The sequence below is a fragment of the Megalops cyprinoides genome, chromosome 24 (assembly GCF_013368585.1).
Source record: "Megalops cyprinoides isolate fMegCyp1 chromosome 24, fMegCyp1.pri, whole genome shotgun sequence".
Lineage (NCBI taxonomy): Eukaryota > Metazoa > Chordata > Actinopteri > Elopiformes > Megalopidae > Megalops > Megalops cyprinoides.
Window position 1 is genome coordinate 18657527 of NC_050606.1, and position 18582 is coordinate 18676108.

General features: G+C 42.2%; 1 protein-coding gene across 1 annotated transcript; it reads left to right on the forward strand.

Moving 5' to 3' along the window:
- The first annotated feature begins 288 nt into the window (after positions 1-288).
- On the forward strand, positions 289-17083 carry LOC118771583 (ankyrin repeat domain-containing protein 33B-like). The gene is made up of 4 exons (XM_036519589.1): positions 289-699; positions 11655-11784; positions 12446-12586; positions 16221-17083. The coding sequence occupies exons 1-4, from the start codon at positions 289-291 to the stop codon at positions 17081-17083; spliced, it is 1545 nt and encodes a 514-aa protein (XP_036375482.1).
- The last annotated feature ends 1499 nt before the right edge of the window (positions 17084-18582 follow it).

An 18582-nucleotide genomic window follows, 5' to 3' on the forward strand; every position in this document is an offset into this window, starting at 1 on the left:
TGATGCTGGTGCTGTTGAGGATTATTTGTGCGTGCGTTACATGGAGTAAGTGATGGAGATTTAAAATTTTCGTGTTTGAACAAACTTCTGATGAAGGATACAGGTGATAAAGTAACGTCGTTCTCACAGATTCTCAGCGGTGTTTCAAATAATCAAGTGCCGATGCTGTGCTACTGTTCCAATCTCCACTCCTGTGTTATGTCTGATTTTGATGTGGTCACGGCGGTGCAACGAGTGTGGGATTCGTGTGCTTTTCTTCCTCGCTGTGGATTTTTACCTAGCGGTTAAATGGTTTTGATAATGGACGACGGGGACAGAGGAGGGTCCTCTTTTGTCAAACATAACCAAGTTTACCCAAAAAGTAACAGTGATTACGATGGGGAGGACGAGAAGTCTTCTCCACAGTCGGACGAATGTCTGGGATCTTGTGATTCTGATGACGACGACGACGATGTCTATCAGGAATTTGAGGAATACGAAGACTTTTCCGAGTTGCCCGATACTAAAAGTATTGCTTCGGACGACTCATTCTATCCACCAGATGACTCGCTTGCCTACGTGAGATCCCCATCTCCAGAGAGTCCGGCACCTCTAACCTTCTTCCAAGCGTGCTGTAACAATAACGCTATCATAGTCAAAATAATGATAAGACAAGGAGTTACTGAAGAGGAGGTCAGAGAGACAGATAGAAACAACAGGGTAAGTATAAATATAAAGTGGCGTTTAAACGCAGTACCATATTTTCATACAGTTTCGGTCCTATACTGGTAGGGTAATTTTAATTTTTAACTGTTTTCTGGGAATATGAACCCCACTGTTATACCCCCAGTAAATGTCTTGCACCAGAAAAATGAATTGGGTAATGAAATGTGTAATACCGAAACCTTTAGATAGTTGTCGACGTAGTGAGCTGAACTTTACTCTCCTGGTGCGTATTTACGCATTTCTGTACTAATTCTTGAATACAGACAATGTGCAGTAATTTTCATGTGGGGGAGGCAGACGTTTGCCAAAAGAAAGTCAGTTTAGTGCTTTTGAAATGGGAAGTAAACTTAAAATTAATCCTGAATTAAAAACAGGTGGAACTTGCCAAACAAAGCCGCCTATAAAAAAGCCTAGGCCGTTCGTTTCTTTCGAATTGTGTCCCACATCAGGTCTATACTCAACATTGGTTTGATCAGAAAGTTAAGGGGAACGCAAGTGGAATGAGATTTGATAAAATATTATTCAATACTTAAATACGCACTATATCATGAATACATAGTGTTATTGTTGTATAGACACTAACGTCAGACGTTATGAGGACATAGACACGGAAGGTGCGAGCTTCAATGTCATTTCATTGGCCTTGTTTGTGAAGACATGAAAGAATGCACTTTTTAGTCTTGGTATGTTGGCAGCTCTTAGAGGCCTGGGGTGTGGGTTAGGTTGTGTTTACTGGTTTTTCCTCGGTAAACACAAATACACTCTGGAAAAATCTGAATCCTCTTACCTACACTATTGTGTACCCCCAACGTTAATTCAACGTGTTACATTTGCACATCCAACCAATCTTTAAACATGACTTCAACGTCGGTAATTCACATTGATACAGTTTTTCTGAAGGGCAGTGTCTTGTCCGGTGGATGCGAACTGTGTATTGTCTGAGAGACATCAAGAATTCACTGACATGCAGCATGTTCAAGCACAACCTGGTAGTGGTGACCTGATGGCATATTCAAATTGGCGTCAGTTACTCAGAATTTACAAGTTTGGAAATACAGCTGTGCCATGTGCGGGGCCGACGCCGAGTGATCGGGTTCAATTTAAAATAATGTGCAATGCCCCTTGTTCTTAAGTTTGAATAATGATTCCAAGGTAGTCTTGCACTTTGGGGGGATTTTATGATCACAAGTTGAGTTGTCACTAAATCGATGAATACAAAAGGGATACACGATGACGGTTGAGATGAAAGCGACGTTAAGACTGCGCCCTTACCGCGAAAGGGGTGGGAAATTACGATACACGGACCCAGTGGCACAGATAGACAACCTGTCGGCATCTGGTGACTGAATACGAAACTACGCAATACGATGACTGATTATAGTGGTCGTGTGTTCACCAGGGAGGAGTCCCTGCGCTCGCGTTCAGTGAAAGTCCCAGTGATCTTGCTTTATTTCAGTTCTGTAGAATGTATTTCACAGTGGAAAATTTCAAAAACTTTTCAGAGAAGAGAGGCACACGACAGTACTACATATTTATCGGAGCATGCATCATCATATTAAGTGACTTAGTCATGTGACATGCCACTTTTGGAATGAGTCTGACTGCATGTGAATGCGGTTATTGTGTGGTACACTCAATTATTAAAAAATGAACTGCTGGGGAAAACCCCAAAGGGAATTTCCCCAAAACCCAAAAGCTCAGGGAGGACTTTTTGTCTGAAAAACTCGCATAAGGAAATCGGTGGAAAAGAGACACTGCGCTTGAAGGGTATTGAAGAGCAGGGCTCATTTTGTTTTCAAAGGTTTTCTTTCACAATCGCTTATTTTGCAAGTGTTGTTGTGTGTGCTGCAACAGTACGCTCTGAGAAGGTCAGTGTTGTGCGCTGCAGGTGTTCCTTCCCGAATGGTTGCGGTCTAGCAGAGTTCTCGGCACTCCCTCAACCACCAGCACCCTCTGAACTTTAAGACATTATAGCAGCACCAGGTGTTTAAATATAACAAAAGATACAGACTCTGCAGTCCCCAATGATAAAACATAGATGTAGGCAATGTTAGTCCTTTATTTGCACTGAACATGAGTCTAATGCTCTCTATGTCAGTTATTGTAGCTTTAATGTGTGTAGCATATAGACGTATTGTAGTGCAGTCTATAGTATACAAAATTTAACAATACACAATGCACTATGATAATACTATCACAACTAATTACAATTACAATTGAAAGTGACATTCACTGTGATTCACTAACGATTGTAGGATATAAGCAAAAGAGTGGTAACAGTGTGCAAATGAAACAGGATGTTGACAAAGCAGTCTGTTATGAAGCAATGATTGCATGCATTTACTACACTTTAAAGTTTTTGTGGACGTGCAAGCCAAATAAACACCACAAAAAAGGCAGTAATTTCCATTTTCATGCCATTTCTGGAGCCAGAAATGAATACATAGACATTGCAGTGGCTGTGCAGTGTTTTAAAAGGAATGTGTGCCATTTTCCACAAGGGGCAAGAGAGGAAGACACTGCAGTGGGGTGCACAGTTAACTCAAGACGTTTCAATGTGAGGCCATTGTTTTATTGTTAGCATCGGGAGTAATAGGCATTTTACCCAAACACAAAGAAAATGTTGCTTTATTGAGGAGTTAACAGAGCTATTGCTGACATGTTTTAAGCACAGTTCATCAAATTTTCTACATAAGCAGAAACTTGAGTCTGTGCTGCTCTCCTGAACCAATTGCGTGCCCTCACACAATTAGCGGGGCGACAAGAAATATTTCTGTGTTCTGATATGGTTTGGATGGAGTGCCATTACGTGGCATCCCACAGACGTTCTGATGGGAAGAGGATGGAGCTATATTGTACATGTAATCCCAAAACCACAACCAAAGGCTTCAAAACCCATCAGCTCTGTTGCGAAACACTGCAGAAAGTTGGCCTCTTGTACTGACCCCTGTACTCAGGCACCAAGACTCGGCCTCAAACGAAGGAGACAGAAGCGCCGTTTTGCAAACAGCCTGGCACCTCTTCTGCCATTTAAATCTCAAGGGCCCTTTTCTGAACAGTTGGCTAAGCTACCAGACAGATGGGGGTTTGGAGTGGTATTTGAGTGGGAGCTGGGACAGGCACAGTAGTCGGGGTTAATCCTTAAAAAGGTTCAGCTGAGGGGTTTGTAACCTACTGAGAGGACAGATCTGCCTTTTTTTTTTCTTTTTTCAAAAGCTGGCTGTAAACTATGGCTGAGGTCCCTTCACCCTAACGTGATGATGATTCAGTATGTAAAAATAAAACAATAAATATATCTTGCACCTGCATGCAGCAATCAAATCTTTCTGTGACACATGCGGTTTTCACATGATCATTGTGATATAATTCAGTAGTGATCCTGCAAAAGCAAGTGAATGTTTAGTCATGCATGTATATGTATGCATGTATGCATATATACATATATGCACGCATGTAAAAATACAAATATAAGACTACTACAATTCTGCACTGGACTGAGCTGAAGGAATGCATGTGTGTCCTGTTTATAGTGGTGAAGCTGAGACACAGCAGACAGCTGTGCTCCAGTTAAACCAGCTGACCTGGTTTAGTCTCCCTGCTCCCACGCCCACGTCTGGCAGAGGGACAGAGAAGGGCACATTACCAAAACCGGGCCGCCACCACCCCGCCATATTTCACGAGACAACGCTAGATTGCAGGTCCCGGGACGCGCTTCCCGAGCAAATGGCTGCCCCTCTCGGATATGAGCCGCGGATATGATCACGGTCAGTGACAGGGGTCAGTTTATCTGCCTCAGGCTGCTTATTTAAGGGGCACTCTAATCACAGTGGTCACACTGTGGTTTCAAAATCTTCTGCATGTGAAAATGCAGACATGGGTACTTATAGAATGCGCTGCCTTCACAAGAGCGGTCGTGCATTGGGTTAGCTCCATGCTTACTTCCATGTTTGAAGAGGTTTGCGTGGGATATTTCTCAGTGAAGTGAAACTGTTATTGGAACTCCACTTTCAAGAATCACTTTTAACCTCATATAATAATCTATAAGATCCTGGACAAATGTGATTATTGTAAGTGGGCTGAACTGTATATTTTTGCACTCATGAAAGCAATCAGGAGGGTTTAAAAAGCATGCATATAGATTAAAGTAGTATTCTTCAGGAGCTGATTTGATTTGTTCACACAGCAAATTCTACCAATTGTTCCCTTTTCAAGTATTGTTTTGTCTCAAAACAGATTATTCACACACACAAGTCCTTCTCCTGTGGCTGTCTTTCTTTTGAAAAGCCTTAGAAGTAGAGCTCACCTTAATCTCCAAGTCCTTGAACTTGCTACCGGATGACAGGGTTAACTATAAGATGTTGCCCTGAATCCTTTGTCAGTAGTGGGTGGAGTTTCCAAACAAAGAGTCACTCCATAGAGTCAGTTGGACTGAGACCCTTATCTCGACCTTGGCCCTACCTATAACCATAACTATAACTTCAACCAAGGGTAATGCACATTAAATGGCGGGAGAAGTATCTGAAGCCGTGGGAAGAGAACTACTCTGCATGTGTAAAGCTTTATGCCAACTTCAAATGGGGAAAGTATAATAACACTCAGTGACTCCAGTTCTGGGACAGGCAACTAGGACAGCCCATGTCTCAGTCCACAGTTAATTAAGGGACACTTTGGGAGATAAGAAAGTGTTTCCTCACCAAATGCAGCTGAATCTGTGGAGAGGTTACTTGTGCGTTCTTTACATTATGTTGCATTTCACTCAGCACACAGTCTTATCCAGAGCGACTTCCATAGCTTGTGATTTTATATGTTATCTCTGTAAACAGCTGGACATATGCTGAGACGATTCGGGTGACACACTTCGTCCAAAGGTACAACAGCAGTGTCCCACCCGGGCAAGCTTTGAGCCATGAGCACTGCTCCTGCTCACTACTGCCACCAACCATCCGGTCCCTTGCACGGACATGATGGCTTTGACAAGGTTGCCTTTTGCCTTTTATGGCAGATCTGTCCCTGTCATCCGGATTCAGCACCTCTTGGCCAGGCCAGGTCCCAGTATCCCTGAGAGGATCCAGTCAGTGTATGTTGTTCTGTCAGTGTATGTTGAGCCACTGGGAAGGAGGAGGCTGCTCAGCCTGCTCTGCAGAAGTCCTCAGTGATGAGGTGCATGTAGAAGCTGCTTGGTGTGTGTGTAAAGGTGGGCTTTTTCACAGTGCAATATGGGGGTCCTGACAGCATCTGTACTGGTTTCTCTTCCTGTTTTCATCATCCTCTCCAGTTTTGGAGGGGATGGGGGGCATCTGAATTCACGGTTATTTGATTAATTCCTCTCACTTGCGTAAAGGAGGGTTTCACAGTTTAGCCACAGATTCAGTCCGTCCACAGTGAAGTTTGTCTTTAACTTCAAATAACACTTTTATGCAAGGATTATGTTTCTTTCCTATTCCTATTTTACCTTAATTCCAGTAAGTGGAATACTAACATAAAAAACAACACGTACCCAAATTTGTTACCCAAAGTACAGGACTAAGTACACCGCAGTTAGAATGTGGGCATCTGTGGACTCAAAGGGGCATTGTGGTGAATGTTTTACTAATTGCCCTCTTTACTGTGCAAATGGCCAAGCTGCAGTTTGAACTGGAGGAGCCGGGTGATGGTGCTGGTGAAAAGACGGTTGAACTAACAAGATTATGTATTTAGTCCCTGTTTAGGAACACAAGCAATGGTTTTCCAAAGAACAGGTGACCAGATTATTTAAAAGAGGAACAGCATTTCAGCATCAGTAGCAGTACAAATACCCATCAGAGAAAAAAGCCCTTACCCTGAAGGGAGATATAAAAAACAATGTTTAACAGCCATTCATCTCCTGTCTGCCTGATTTAATTTTCCACCATTAACACAACTGTAATCGAAATATGTGCCCCAAATGCCTAGCTAAAATAGATAAAAAGCTAACTGCATTTCTGAAGAGGTAGCATGTGCTGCATTTTTGTATTTAAACACATTTTAGTTTTGGCTTGGTTTATTTTTCTTGTTTGTTGTTTCTTGTTTCTTTTCTGTTGGAATGATATACCGCCTGCTGATGCTTTGAAGGACCGAGGTTATAATTTTCTTGCAACTTGAATATTGCAGAAATATTGAAATGATTACCTTTTTGGCAAGGTATCATTTCTGTAACCAACTGTAGTTTGACCCTTATGTATGAGACAGGACTGCAAACACATCTCTTAAAATGGATGTTTCACAGTGCTAAGCCTTGCTATTTCAAGGGCAAAAGAAGTTACAGATTAGCTTAGCCTGTGGCAAGTGGCCTTGACAGAGTTACACAACAGAAGCCTCTTTTTTCCTCTTGACTTTGTTTTCAGGGTTCTCTTGCCATCAATCTAATCACACTATCAAATGCCAGGTGCTGTTGTGTCTTGAAAAATAAAATATCCAGAGAGAGCTGAAAATATTATTGTATGAATATTTTGTAAATATTGAAATGGAAGTAAGTTAAACAGTTTAAGTTAAACAGTAGAAAATGAAATAATTCATTAAAATGGCACCATAATAACCTGACATTTTAAATTACAACTTGCAGTGATACAACATTCAATGAAATACATTCTTAAAACAACCATTACAAAGCCTAACAGCAAACACAAGCCCAGTGCAACTCCATGAAGTCTGTTCATTTAAGCAGCAGAAATTGTGACATTATTTATGTTTTGCTTTTAAGGGCATATAGAGTTACTTGGTCATAGTGGTTGCAAGGAGATGCTGCCTTAAATAGCACAATTGTAGTATGTAATGTTAGAAGATTTTAATAACTCTGAATGTGTGTTTGTGTGTTTGCATTTGACACTGGTAATGTACTCAATGTGTGGAAGTATCAATGAAGAATAGGGTCAAACTATCTTTAGAGACATGGTGCCACACACCCGCACTGAGTTACCAATATTATTTCTTGCCAGCAGTGAATTGAACACAATGTACGCATTGTTGACCATCTGGATGTTTTGTTTGGTGCGTTTAATTGGTTGGACTGCCCTGTGACATGTCTCATTGGCTCAATCGCCCTGTTCTGTTCTTTTTCCTGGGACAACACCAACAGCAGTCAGAACCGAGAGGCCTAATATTTTATCCACAGAAAAGCTTTTTTTTAACACTCCGTAAATAACAGTGTAGCACATCCACGCATTACTAAGAGAGCTGGGAGTACCTTCCTCCTGTTGGTACAGCATAGGAAAGTCATGGGGTCTGGATCCCCTTAGCAGTTTGAGTCGCTGGCTGAGAAATGGGTAACGTACTGAAGCTGTGAGGTCTGCCATGACTTGGGGTCAAAATAGGGGCCTGTAACCTGCAGCCTGAAGGTTTGAGTCACAGGCAGGGCCACTGCTGTTGTATGCTTTTGCAGTTTGCTTAATCTGATCAGCTTCAGTAAATATCTAGCTGTATTCTAATAAAACTCACCCATGGGTATGTAAATCTGTCTGGATGAAGGCATATGCTTAGGAGATAAATACATAAATAATCATGATTGTGATTATCATACCCCTAAGCTTCAGGGAAAATAGTTTAGAAATTGTTCATAAGGCATCTGAGGTCTTTGTCTGCAAGTCTACAATACTATTTCTGTGTAATTATGTTAAATGTTAATGTCTATTATTAGGTTTTCAGAGAATATTAGATAATCCAGAACAAATTATCAACACTGATGTCTGAATTTGAAAATTTGAAAATTTAGAAAATTAAACACAGGGAAAGGATTTGTTTGGACATGCCAAACACATGCCAAGCATGGTCCAGCTACCCTTTTCCCGAGTTTTAGTTTTTCAGAGAATCATTCTATGCACCCCCGATGAAATCTGTGAATGTGAGGGTTTACTATAGTCCAAAAAACAGCTCTACTCATACCCTGAAGGGGGTGTGTTCAATGGCTTGAACTCATGAGAAATATTTGGAACAATAACATAAGAACTACTAAACTACTTTTAGTAGTTTAATTTATCACACATACAAGTGCCAATGTAGCCTATTGTTATGATTAAGTTGCATGGTGTTTTGTGAACCCTCATATAATCACTAAAGTAACAAACATGTTTGTGTGCTGGACATTTTCTGATTTTAATATCTTAGCCAGCCTGTATGATACATACATTTAGTTTGAAAACCAAATTTAACACCTAGAGTTGTTTAAATAGTAGGTTTATTTTTATTTAAATTAAGGAAGACATTGTAACCTGAGATGAATAATTATCACCATTGTCCAATCACTGGGATAAAATCACATTTCAAAACTGCTGGACTTGTGGCAGTAATAAAGTATTATGTAAATTAATATTTAATGATATATTATTTAAATACGCAGAGCTATGGCTGATATATGGAATAGGACATGCTTTTTTTTTTGTAGCTCACTATCCCATGCAAAACTGGGCCATTCCTCACTAGCACGTCTGTAACCCTCGGTCTAAAGTCTGACAGGCGGTTGCCACAGGAGAATATGAGATATGCTTTCCATCTGCAGATGAATGTTCCTCCCATTGCTGTCTGAAATGAAAAAGGTGTCAGACATTTTGTCTGAATTTGTAATTTGGTCCACACTCCTGTGATATCTCACTGTAATGAATACTGACCAGTTTCCTGGTCTGCTTATGCCTTCTCTGATGCAAATTTGATCTGGAGTCAGTTGAGTTTGAAAGCTCAGGAATTCATGCTCCTGGTGGCCCTATGATGGAATTTCACGTATAAACTCAGTCAACACTATGACGACAATAAGAGAATGACCCTCCATAATGTCACCAGTACAGTCCCAGAGGTAGTCTGGTGTTGGAGTGGCTGTCTCTGAAATGTGATGCATTATGGGAGAACAGTGAGGGTTACCCTGCACAAGTACACAAGACACACACTAAAATGTGTCTTGGGTTCCTCTGCCTTGCTGTATCCGATGTACTTGCGCATCATGATCTGCATGGTCTACTCATGAGCAAATCCATCTTCATTCTTAACCTCTCCACATTTTGCAAGTCAGAGTTCTTGCAGGTCGGCTGATACTGAGAGCTGGCGTGTGATCTGGCGCTTGATTTGGGACGGTTGGGAGGCAGACGCGATTAGGCGTAAGGGGCACCTCATCACAGACAGATGGACGCCACAGAAAAACTATTAACCCAGTCTTAACCGCTGAGTCTTTTGGGGATTAACGCGGCTGTGGGCTGGCAGTCTGGTGTTCACAGACCTCTGCAGGCAGACCATTCAGGGTTTACTGTAAGATCAACCGCGGGGTGTGTAATCTTTATTTATTCTGCCAAACATCTGCTATAGTTGTAAAAGATAAAAATGAGAGAAGTTTCCTGTGGCATGGTGTTTTCCTGTTTGGCAGTAACCTCACCGAACCTAAGGGGTTAGGTTTTTACATAAATATGTTTAAATAAAATACAATGCAGTGTTATTGACACAGTTCTTAAAAAAATATTTTCCAACACTGATTGAATTTTTTTTCCTAGAAAAAGACATTTCTTGGCGTAGTGACCTGTGAAATAACTCTTAAGATCTCTCCTAGAAAATGGCCTTACACTTAAGTGGCATAGAAATAATACTTGAATTTGTACAGAACTGAGAGAGAGCCGTACACACTAGGCTGGCTGATGTCAGAAAGTCTGCTGCAGCAGCCTTGATCTCAGCATTTATCAAACATAGGCCTGTTCAGCTCAGCTGCAGTTAGCCTCCCTGACTCTGAAGGCCTTCATGTGAAGGTCTGCATATCACATTGAACTCGAAATGTTAACATCTTAATAATACTCTGTTCTTTTTTTCAAAAGTCTATTTTTTTCTTAAACTGAATTTTTTTAGCCTGCCTTGTGCTTTGCTCTTATCCTTGTTGTAAATCTTAAGCTATTAAAGGGAAAGTGTGAGAATATCAGACTGTATGATCATGGCCATGTGTTTAGTGCTGTTTTTTTCTATTTGGAAAATTCCAATTAAAGTTTAAAGCTGTAGCAGCTACCCATATTAGATTTTTAACCTCTTCACCTCCTGTCAAAAGTCTAAGCGGGATGTACATTTAGCATTTTTAGACCATAATTTTCCAGCTCTACTGTTAGCCGATAGTATAGCTCAGTGTTATTAGATTGTGCTTTTATGGTTTTAAATCTGTTACATTCCAATAGGGGGGTTACTATTAGCTTTGAAAAAATTATCACGGAAGTCATGCAGTTGGAGGGCGTGTGGGGGGGTGGAAGGGGGTATCCAGTAGGGATTATGACCACTGAATAGTTTTCAGCTTTAAGCCCTCCACAGGAAAGGTAACATCGACCTCAATCGCCTGCCAAGTCTCTTACTCTTGTTCTTATACTGTCCTCTACATCTTTGATATTTTCACTCCACTCAGACGGTGTAAACTATGCACATAAGATGATCAGCCCAAGACGAGGTTTGCCCCACAACAGCACTTATCTCAAAGTTCCATGTAGGCCTATGTAGATTTGACAGGAGTGTTTGAAGGATTTCAGAACACCACACGCTCCTTGCGGACATTTTAACAACATGGAGCAGGCATAAAACTTTTAGATAGACTTTTAGATTTACATAAGACTTTTACTGTCTTGAACTGTCCTGAGTCTTTTTCGATTGTTTTTCATGATAGGAAGCTTGCCTCTTCAAGATGACATTACATTACATTGCTTCATTTAGCAGACACTCTTACCTAGAGTGACTTCCAAATAAGTGCGTCATTATGCTAAGAGTAGTTATCCCAAAGTATTACAAGAGGTCAGTAAGATACAAAGTTAAGTGCTAAGCTAGTGCAGAGTGCCCTTTTTTTAATGAAAATAGCAATCAAGAGGACAGATAGACATAAATAGGGAGGAAAGTAGGCTAGAGATACTACACAGTACTATAAGATTGTATTGTGCCTCAACAGGAGCTGGTGTGTCATGCCTCACCCTTCCTACCTCTTGTGCAATGTACAGACAGGACTCATCGTGGCCTGTTACCAAGGTTACGTGGACGTTGTCATCGCCCTATCTCAGTGCCCCTACGTCGACGTCAACTGGCAGGACAACGAAGGGAACACCGCCCTCATCACTGCTGCCCAGGCCGGTGAGCTGAGAGATGAGAATTCTACCGGCCCTACAGAACACAGAGATATGTGCCAATTCATCTGAACTAACATTAGAAAACCCACATATAAAGATTGTTGTATTTTGTTAGCAGGCATCCTTGTCCAGGGAAACTTACCTACCTTGTATCTTTACACTGAATCCATTATATCCACATATAACAGTAAATTAGTAAAATCATGTATTACAAAATACAGATACAGACTTCCAAAAAAGAGACATTTAATACTGAGGACGTTGTTACTTTAGTCTGTTGTAGGTTGCCTGAAGTGTGGGTTTTAATGAGGCTTCACTTCAGTTTTAAAATGACATTTATATTATCCATAACAGGACTGTTCTGTTCAGACTGCAGTTAAGAAAATTATGACTCATGAACCCTGAGAAATACTGGGACTGCAATTCTATCTGTAATGCAGTATGAAAGTACTTTGGTTTAATAGGGTTAAGGGAGCGTTTTAAGAAGACCAAACCAATTAGGTTGTCACTGCAGACATTCTTCTGGCAGCCAGCTAGTGCAATCAAAACACGTCCGCCTTGTATGTTTATTTGCCATAAGTGGGCTGTGCAGTGTATGAGATATGCACTGTGGGATAGCTTTCCCATGGGACTCCTAACCTGACGGAATGCCTTTCCATTTCCAGGACACATAATGATCTCCAACTACCTGCTCAACTACTTCCCTGGGCTTGACATTGAGCGCAGGAACTGCCACGGATTCACCGCCATGATGAAGGCCGCCATGCAGGGGCGGGCAGACTGTGTCCGCGCTCTGATGCTGGCAGGTACTGGGGACTCTCTCTTTGTTTCTCTTTGTATCTCTTTCTGTATCTGTGCCTCTCTTTCTTTATCTGACCCTTTCCCCCTCTCTTTATCTCTTCCTCTCTATTGGTTATTGTCTTCATCTCTCTCTCTGCATCTGTGCCTCACTCCCCTTTCTATCTGTCCCTTTTTTCCTCTCTCTATCTCTCTCTGCTCTTTGCCCACTGTGGCACTCAAATACATACCTACATACATGCCAAAGATGTAGTGTTTCCCTCTTCCAGAAAGATGAGTAAATTCCCCTCATTTATTTTTAATGTGGGGAGTGATAATTACAAATAGCAATTTCAAAAAGTATTAGTAAAGTCAATTAGTATGTTAGTAAAGTCTGTTTGACATTTATTACAATGTGGGAGAATATGCGTCTCTGTTTCCCCTCCACCCGTTTCACAGTGGCCACATAGCTGCTCAGAATTTGGGGGCCATGTTTTCCTATAGGGACTTTTCTCATTGGCCAGGCTGTGGACACTGAGCCATATCTTCTCAGGGTAGCAGATTTATGTATGTGTTAGCATGCTAAGGTTCAGGACCAGCTTACTGAGAGGACACCTTTCTGGGCTGAGCTCTTGGGCTTGAAGAGCCATATATTGCAAGGAATTTGTTAGGCTTTGATGCAGATATTCTTTAAAACTGAGTGTCCTTCTGAATTTTGATAAGAACTGGATATCTACCTACATACATAAATGGGGGTATATTTCTGTACTTGTAGAAAGTTCTTGCAGAATTTTGCATGCATTTCTGTGGTTTTTCCCATTGAGTGCTGTCTTGTTGAAAGAGTGGACCTTCATTTAGCATAATGGGCTGGATGACACAATCAGTTTTTTTTCCAAATTCTAATGGGAATATTTATTTCATAGAATCTCCTTTGATTGCATAGAAAGCTCTGTAGCCCCTTTCTCTTAATGCATTGATTTCTAGACAAAAGGGTCTCATGATCTACCAATGGAGCAATTTCCATGCTGTAAACCGCTCCAAACTCTCCAAATCTGCACTCGCCACCGGCCTCTTTCCTGTTCAGGTTTTAGCACCGTATGTTTGTCTCTCCCCTTCCTGAAAGGGAGGCTGCATCTAGCCGACTGATTACATCAGCAGTGCATGCCAGAGAAAGACAAAAACGAAGCAAAAAGAAAAGCATGCTGTGTCTGTGACCCAATCCTCACATAAAGCAGCATCTGCATCTGAGCTTCTTTGGAAAGACCATAAGCCTTGTCTTTTTTTTAAAATTTACAACTAGAGCCCAGTTCATGCATTATTCCTTTATCAGATTGAGCGGCACTGATTCAACAGTAAATCAGTTTCTGTTGTAACCCTTGATCAATGAGTGACAGCGGGACCAAGTTATCTGCATAAAGCAAGAATTTAACTTAGCTGACTTGCTCGTAAGCATATTGAATTATGTTGGACTCAAGCTACAGCCCTGCCTGGTGATACATCCTTGTGTGAAGAATTCTGTTTGTTTTTTGCCAAGTGTTGGTCCACACTTGTTTTGCACATATACTGATTTAAATATGTCATAAACCGCTACACCACTTTGCAAAATTTTATAATGTAGGTTTTCATTTCATTTCAGGTTTTCCAGATTAACTCAAATGTGTGCTTTAAGTCAAAACTGCATACAAAAACATTTCCTTTATTTTTATTATGTCCATTAATTAAGATGTATGGGGTGCTAATCTGTTCACTTACGTGGTGTTTTTGGAGAAAGCCAATCTGACACTTACTCAAGACAGTGTTTGGTAATGAAAGACTGTATTCAGGCAATCAGAATACCACAGAAAACTTTCCCCAGATTACTTCTTACGGAGATGCCTTGGCAGTTATTGGTGTCAAATTCTCCACTTTTGCAAATCGGGGACATCAGCCCTTGGTTCCAGATGACAAGGATACATCCTGTTAGTAGAATCAAGTTGAGTAACTTGCGTATGGCCTTCTGCAGAGTTATAGCATTTAAGCATTACTGTCCTGATGCTGTCAGAGCCATTTGCTTGTCTGGATTTGAGCTTATTGGAGTTTCTCTGTTAACTCCTGTAGAGTAATTGGGTTGTCCTGTGGAGTTTAACTGTCCCTGATTGTTGACTCAAGCATTATAAGTTTTTCTTGGATTCATTTCCTTTCTGTTTTGAGTTATTCATGAAACAATTTATCTTCTATTGTACAAGCTGTGGACATATAACAGATGCACAAGGCACATTAAAACATTAACAAAACAGAGTGTTAAGTTTAAAAAGTATTCCTACTCCTCTTCTCAGAAGATACTCAAGTAATTCATGTTGTTCTCTTGCTGTATGGCAGGAACAGACAAATTGAGCTTCCATCTGTACAGTTTCAGGACCTTCCTGTTGTAGGAATTTTACCTTCTCGTTCCGTCTCTTTCTGTATACGTCCCTGTCTGTCTTTGTCTAATCCCCCTTCCTCTCTCTGTCTGTATCTAACCCCCTTCTCTCTCTTTATCAGTTTCTCACTGCTGTATCCACCCACAAAATGCCAGTCCTTGTATGGGTGTATAAACGGAGATAAGAAAGAAATGATAAAAATAGCCCACACTGATTAAAAGTTGGTATGATGTTCATATTAAATATACACATATGGTGTATATGTGATTTCAAGTTTGCTGTGGCTTCAGCCAAAAATGTACTTTTCTTTTTAAATTCTCCAAAATCATCTCAGTTGAGCAGGAAGTGGACAGTATTGAAAATGCTGTGTGTCTAAGAGATATTGTACATTCTGCAACTGTAATACCCATTTTCAGTAGATACACCATAATCTCAAAAAGTGGATAGAGCAAGGCCAGTATAAAAGTATGAAAGTATAAAAAATACTGTTATGGTGATGGTACCTAGTTGTCTGTATATCAGAACCAAGGGCAGGAGCAAATTATCAGTACTTTTTCAATTACATGGAGAGTGGAATGTCTCAGAACTTTCTGCAATTAAATTAAATGTGCAGAGTCACAGGTCAGCATCCCAGGGACCCCACTGTGCCCCCACCGCATAAAACACCTCTTTCATCACGGGCTCCCCAGTTGTGTAACACGTTGCCAGAATACATAAGGAATTCCCTACATAAGGACAGAATTGTGGCTGTCACCCAAGGTTTCTGTCGGCCGTTTGGGAAGTGACATTTCAGATCCATTTACTGAGTCTGAATAGAAAAACCTGCTCAATCCTGCTTTGCAGGTTGTGCTGAATTAACTTTAGACTCCAAGCAAATTCTATTCTCTTACTTACAGAAGTGTCTCTCCTTAATAACGCCACGTTGCCAAAACCTATAATGTGAAGTCAATGCAAAAATGGAACGGCTGCTTAGATATGTTGAATATGATATAGATATGACATGTCAACTAGTTGAATTTATATGGAACCATGGGTTTATTTTGTTTGCCTTGCCTTTATCCGATGAAGATCCAATATGGTCTTAAAGAGGAAAGAGGTACTTACAAGAGGAAAAAGCAAGTGGACCTTGCTTTAAAAAGTGGTAAGATTGATAGGCTCTGCTGACTGTTCTGCTGACGGTTCTGCTGACTGGCCTGTGAAAACAGGATTCAGCAGTGAGGGTCGCTGGCCCAGAGTGTGACTGCTGCTGTGGTCGTCCCCGCAGGCGGAGACCTGGAGGCGCGCGACTACGGCAGGAAGCTGACCCCGCGGCAGTGGGCCCTGTTCACCGGCCGCCGCGAGACGGCCTACCTCATGCTGCGTCTGATGGCCCAGCCGTGCGCCGAGCAGTTCTGCGACACCTACCGGGCCGAGTGGCCGCAGCTGTCCGAGCTGGTGGCCAAGGCCCGCGAGCCCAAGGGCTGCATGAGGAAGGTGGCAGAGAAGGTCTGCGGCGCCTTCTCCCTCACCCTGACCACCAAGACCAACGCCCAGGAGGACGGCGTCCTGGACCACATGGTGCGCATGACCACGGGCCTGGCCAGCCCGTTTGTGGCGGTGGCGTGCCGGACGGTGAGCCCGGGCAGCCCGCCCTGCCTGGGGAAGCGGCGCTACGCCGTACAGGAGATCCTCCGGCGGCAGCGGGTGGCGGAGCTGCGCAGCCTGGGGCCCGAGCGCCTCAACAACTACAAGCGGCTCTTCCAGAACTCGCGCGTGACGCTGGTGCCCCGCAAGGCGGACCGGCGGGCCAGCCTGCAGCCGCAGCTGCTGCGTGAGGCGGCGGCGGCCGCCTCGGCCGTGGCCATGCGGCGCAGCAGCCTGCTGCCGCTGCACATGGTGCGGCGGAGCAGCGTGCGGCCCGGCATGGTGGTGCCCAAGGTGCGCATCTGCAAGGCGCCGCCGCCCACCTACGAGCCCGAGAAGGTGGGCCGCCGCAAGGGCAGCAGCGCCAAGGACGCGCAGCACCTGCAGATCCCCAAGTGGAGGTACAAGGAGCTGCGGGAGGAGAGGAAGAAGGCCGAGGAGGCGGAGCGGAGGAGGCTGGACATGCTGAGCCGGAGACACTTCACCATCGGAAACAGGAAGTGACTGTCGCACCAGTTGTCGGCTGTGCACAGCAGACGGGGAGCTGCCAGCGTTGCCACTTTTCACCTGAGAATGACGCGAAAAAGTGATCATCTCTCCTCTGTTTGACTACGCAAGTGAGACAGGAAGTGAAAAATCTCTGCAGCGTTAAGCTATGTACGTGAGACAGGAAGTGGTGATCTCTCCAGCATTCTGAAATGCATGAGACAGGAAGTGGAGATCTCTCCACTGTTAAACTATGCATATGAGACAGGAAGTGGAGACCTTTCCAGGGTTTTAGCTATGCAATTGAGACAGGAAGTGGCGATCTCTCCACTGTTAAGCTATGCATATGAGAGAAAATGGTGAGCTCTCCAGTGTTTTGCTTTCCATATGAGACAGGAAGTGGAAGTCTCTCCAGGGTGTGGAGGTGTGCTGTGGCAGGAAGTGGTGATCTCTTCAACATTTGGCTATGCACATGAAACAGGAAGTGATCTCACCAGCCTTTGCAGCTGAACCTTAGATGTTATTTTTTAATAAAAATTTATTTTGTGTACTCCTTTGCACAAATAACAAGTTAAAGAAATGTAGTATGGTCATTGTGGCCAGAAATCACAGAGAATATGGAGGAAAATCTTATACTTCAGTATGTGTTCACTGGTTAAAACAAGAACAAAAATTATTTGCAACACTGTGCCCAAACATGCACAGATCTGTTAGAGCTCTCTGTAATTGAAAGGGATTGTGGGTTCATCAAAAGTGTGTGTCAATCATGTATCCCCTTTTCAGAGAGAAGTAGGTGGTTCATGCATGATTAGTTCAGCGCTTCAGAGCACAGTGTTGCAAGTAATTTTTGCACCAGTGAAAAAATTAGGTGGACACTAATATAAGGTTCCTCCTTGTCTTTTTGTAATATGTGGGTATTTGAATGATGCCATTTAGCATCAAATAACAATCAGTCAAATAACCAGCTTAGATCACTCCACCAGCAAGAACACATTGGACGTGGGTTTGCCTTTCATGTGCTTATGACTACTCTGTTTACACATGGTAGATTACAGGCTTGTTTGAAATTTTTACCATGAATATTCCTCACACTCAAGCATACTAAATGCAGGTTTCTTTGGGATTTACCTAGCCAAAGTCACCAGAATTAAATATGTTGAGGGTGTTTGAAGTTTTGCATAAATGAAATAAATCAGATACTCAGTACAGGAACACTAAGGATGAATTCCAGCATGGGGAGAATTTAAAATTATTCCTGGGTTCTTGAATTCCTGGATAAGTGCAATATACAAAAATCAATTGCTTTATCACCAAATAAAAAAGATGATCAGCTCACACACTGCAATATACTGAATGTTTCAAGGACAGTGTCATCAATCAGGGACTTTTAAAAACATTAACACAGACCACCTTTTTTTAAGGATATTACTAGACAAATGTATGCGAGACATCTCATATGTGTATGGGCATAAACAGTGATAGCTGGGCTCTTCCATTTACATGCAAGAAAATTATGG